General features: G+C 36.4%; 1 protein-coding gene across 1 annotated transcript in view; it reads left to right on the top strand.

The window, feature by feature from the left end:
• LOC108358479 (Centriolar coiled coil protein 110kDa) overlaps nucleotides 1–4774 on the top strand; it is a 31824-nt gene that overhangs the window by 2659 nt on the left and 24391 nt on the right. Inside the window, exons 4-6 of the mRNA XM_017609837.1 lie at nucleotides 1232–1340; nucleotides 1546–1696; nucleotides 1977–4001. Coding sequence (XP_017465326.1) covers nucleotides 1232–1340; nucleotides 1546–1696; nucleotides 1977–4001 — 2285 coding nt within the window. The remainder of the gene's footprint in view (nucleotides 1–1231; nucleotides 1341–1545; nucleotides 1697–1976; nucleotides 4002–4774) is intronic.

Below are 4774 nucleotides of genomic sequence, written 5' to 3'. Positions count from 1 at the left end.
TATAAAAGTTCACAGAGGAAGCGCCGGAAAACAATGTATTGTCAACAACATAAAATTTATGGCAATTTAGATGTCAACAGAATAATAACTACGATAAAAAAGCATGAGAGAAGTGTGCGAGAAACGGTCAACAAATTTCTTATAAAATATTTTGATTTTTGCTGGGTGTAAATGAAAACTCAATGAGTATTAAGGAAAAGAAAAATTTGAAAATAATAAACAGAAAAAGAGATGGGTGCACAAAAACTTTAGTTAAATGTTTTTCCCAAATTCTTAAAAAGTAAGCAAATCGATTTTTTTAATGTTACTTTACATCTATTTTCTTTTTTATGAATAAGGTCATAAGCATGTACCGTTTTTATAAATAAATCTTATAGCAATATGCTATATATTTATTTATACACTTTTTGGCTGGCGAAATATGTAATTTTTCAACTTAATAGAAAAGCGTATTAACCACATTACTTTTTTTTAATATTGAATGGCGCAACACAACAACTCTTTTTGTTGCACGTAACCCTTGAACACGTGCCTGTCATCTATTTCTTCTGTTTCGACATTTTTGTATTTTGCATTTCTTTCATTTTGACGTCATTCGCATTGTCAGATTTTTGAAATTCGTTTTGGTTCGACATTCTGCTATTTCATAATTCTTTCATTCCCATGTCATCCATCTTCCATTTCTTACCTTCCATTGCCGTTCGCATCGTCGAACGTGCCTGTCAAACACTGCCGCCATCATGCTTTTCAGTTTGGTGGCAGGCACGTCCGCTGTTTGGCAGGCACGTCCGCTGTTAGAGAGAGAATAGACAAAAAGGGGCATAGGATTCCATACTTGTAAGTATATACGATGGTGTAAATAAAGCAAAACAGACGATAATTTAATACAAGCGTGCTCATAAGAAGAAGCATAGCTTCTATCGCTATCACCTGTAATTGATGCGCCTTGAGTCGGGATTGATTTCTGGCATGAACGAAACACACAAGATCGCGCAAGAGGGAAAGAAAGAAATGTTTTCTAGATGCTAAAATCGCGAGGCCACGCGTGATTCCGCGTTGCGACCAGGAGAGAATCTATTGTGAATTCATTTTGCATAATCAAAGAGGAGGCATCCGCTTGACATCTGCTGGTTGTTGTCAAAGTTGTTCGTGTGTTTTTGCTGATTACCTGATTTATTAGCAGGCGCGATAATTTTCTTCTAGTTGATTTGAATAATTTATTAAGTTTTAGAAACAATTAGTATTTTCAATTTCCAGTTAATCGTAAAGAGATCCTTATACACAAAAATTAGTGTTGTTTTCACCTATACACGGTTGGTAGTCATAGAAACGTGGGCAAAGTAATTAGATGAAAACAAAAAGTCAATATTTTGAACTATTTCTGAATTTTCATATGTTTTTAATATTTTTGGATTTTAGCTCTATTAAATTAAGAATGATATGAATGGAATATAAGTTATTCTGAATGGTATTACCGTAAAAAGTTTTCGGATCAATATTTTTATTGTTAATTAAATTAACCATAGAGCAACGGAATTTTTTCAGACATCCCGACTTTAATATGGAAGAAACTAATGCAGAAACAATGAGTGCATCATTAGATGAACCCATAAATAAAAAAACGCTATCAAAAGCAAACGCGCAGAAGTACGTTTCGATGTTCCGCATCGATGGAGTTCCAATTTTACCGCCATTGGTAAGTACGTGGGTGCATACATATACATATATGAGATTAGCGGTCGAGTAACGCTGAGGGCCAGTTTTTCAGTGCCAGTTTAAACTTAGATTAAGTAAACTGAGTTTAAATTGGATAGCTGGCTGGCATTTGATTCGCTGATCTGAGTTTAAACCAGCCAAATCGGGCGTTTAAACTTAGTTTAAACCATGGCTGTGCACTGAAAAACTGGCCCTGAGCGCATCACTGGTTGCAAGTTTTTTTATTCTTTTTTGGGTATAATTTTGCTTGTATTTCTAAGATTACGCAAGAAAAACGCCGGCAAATGCAAAAATTTAAAGAGAAGGCAGTTAAGGTTGAACAGCGCCTTGAGGAATGTCGTCGCAGAAGGGGGAGATATAACTTGGAATATTCCACGGTCGGTGAAGAGTTAAAACTAGATCAAATAGGAGGGAGTAATAACCACGATATTAGCAGCAGCAGCAGCAGTAGTGTGTCTGAACACATAAAACAAGATAATCAACATGAAGAAGTTGAAAAATCATATCTGTTGCTTTCAGATCTTTTAGTTCAAAATGAAGTCGGTTCTTCATCGATTATACCTAATCAAAATAATTGCAAAATGAACCGTCAAGCCTCCGGAGAAGCTCGTAATAATGATTTAGAAATTGTCGAACTACGGTCTTCGGAAACGAATCTCATGCAGCGGATGCAAAAGTTAAAAAAATCCGAAACATTGATCATTGAACATGGTTCCAATACACTCTTAACACCTTTATCAGAAGATGAAATTAAACTTTTTCAACAACAGCAGCAGCAAATTAATTTGGACCATCCGAAACAGAAACCTTTAGAACGTAAAGTTTATTTATATGAAGTTGACGAGGATGAAAATCCCAATTTTCAAATACATCAGAGACCCAAACCATGCATGGATAAATCTTTAATGAAAATACCATCAATATGCATTGATCCGCCAACACCAATCACAGCAACGTGTACTTTTAGTGACAGTATAAATCAGCAATGTAGCATTGATATTATAAATGTGAATAATGACAAGAAAGCCAGCAAGGAAACAAACAAGTCATTGATGGAAGAATATGGTTCAGATGAAAGCTTCAATTATACAGGGTCCACGACAAATCTTGAACGTGACCTTAAAACACATCGGAAGGTAACGAACATTACTAGCAAAATTATCAAGTTCGAAAACTTTTCTACAACGGAACAAAAAGAAGACACAGCGAAATGTTCTAATATAAGGCCTCCGCAGCGATCAGCCACAAGTCCATCGTTGAATGCAGGAACTTCGGAGAGAACACAGATCGCTCCCGATTCTCTAGGCGTGACACATGGTTCACAGAGTCACAACGGTTTGGTCCGCTCCAATTCATTCACGTTAGAGGGTCCTTCAGAAGCATTAATCGAACATATCCGTCAACAAAAATTACCCCCTAACAATAATTACCCCACTAAGCGTTTGAATTTATTTTCCATTAGTGCTACACGCGACACTGTGGAATCAAAAGCCAAGCGTGTACAGAAAATAGATTTGAAATCCCGTTCAGTACCAACGCGCTTACAGCTAAAGCCTTCTACCACAAACATAACCACTCCGTCCCTTTCACATTCAACTAATAACAAAATAAAACGTTCGCCATATGAACAAAAGGTCACCAAACCAAAGATGGGGCGCCAACTGAAAAAATCAGCTTGCGGCACCTCATCTATCAAACAAATGAAGACCAGAACTTCGATGCCGAGCATACCTTCAGACAAAAAATCGACAGAAGTTGCACGCGAGCCAGCAACAAACAACCTACACTTTAACGACATTGAAACTGAACACCGTCAAAAATTCCTAGAATTGTTGGCACATCAAAAAACGGAACAGCAACGAATGCACCAGTTATTCGAAGAGCAACAACAGCACTTGCTCGAACAACTTACTGCCAAAATGAGTAGCGCGAATATTTGCCTGAAAAACGTTAATGATAATGGCTCGTTGGACAATTCTCCTTCCGCCAAACCGATCTTGGTCGCTACTCTGTCGTTGCAATCACCAACAATTACTGCCAACAGTTCAGTTGCCTCCAATTCCATGGATAGCACGACTGGCATATGTGAGTTGTCATCTCTAGAGTTATCTGCTTGTTCGTCTACCATACCGACAACGTCGCAAAGTAGCAACCGCTGCACACCGAGACGTCGCCTTTTTTCGCGTGATTTCTCTCCTTCAGCGTCGTTATGCAGTAACAATATAGTGGATGCTCAGAACGTGAACCGCTCAAATGGAACAACTCCGGGGCGCTCCGGCAGCCGCGTAAGTATATTTTTATGTTATGTAGTTTTATAGTATGAAATGCGGCCTTGAAGGAAGATGCTTACACAAATTCGCAAAATTTTCATTTTCAAATTTTATAAGTGGCGTTTTTTTTTTGAATGATCGCATTTCGCTATTTCGGATGTATGTATGTACATTAGTATTTAACATTACAAAGTAAAATTAGCCTATTATGTATTTTATCTCTCTTATCTTCTTTTCCATTTAAAAGCTTTACACTAATAACTAGTTGATCGCATTTCAGTATACTTGAAATATTATCAAAATGATGTTCCAACACTCAATCTCNATTAGTATTTAACATTACAAAGTAAAATTAGCCTATTATGTATTTTATCTCTCTTATCTTCTTTTCCATTTAAAAGCTTTACACTAATAGTTGATCGCGTTTCAGTATACTTGAAATATTATCAAAATGATGTTCCAACACTCAATCTCCAAATAAGTAACGAAGATCATATATTTTGTGCCTTATCTATTAACCAATCAAATCTAGCATTGAACTGGCGGTTTTTTAATTCCAGTTGGCAATTGTCTGTTAAAAAGAAATTTTGCAATGGAAGCCGCACTTGTAATACCATAAAAGTAGTTTCTAAGATTTATACCATTTTGTTTAAATAAATATACATATTTTGTTCATTTTATACCCGAGCGCACTTGTGCACAAGGGTATATTAATTTTGTTCACATAACGGTTGTTTGTAACAGCCAAAACGAATCGAGATAGATATAGACAAATGTATACATAAATG

This window comes from Rhagoletis zephyria, unplaced genomic scaffold (genome assembly GCF_001687245.7).
Source record: "Rhagoletis zephyria isolate East Lansing unplaced genomic scaffold, Rhagoletis_zephyria_1.1 Rzeph_scaffold_00259, whole genome shotgun sequence".
NCBI classification, from domain to species: domain Eukaryota; kingdom Metazoa; phylum Arthropoda; class Insecta; order Diptera; family Tephritidae; genus Rhagoletis; species Rhagoletis zephyria.
Note: the sequence above shows the minus strand (reverse complement) of the source record. Positions and strands in the feature narration are given on the sequence as shown.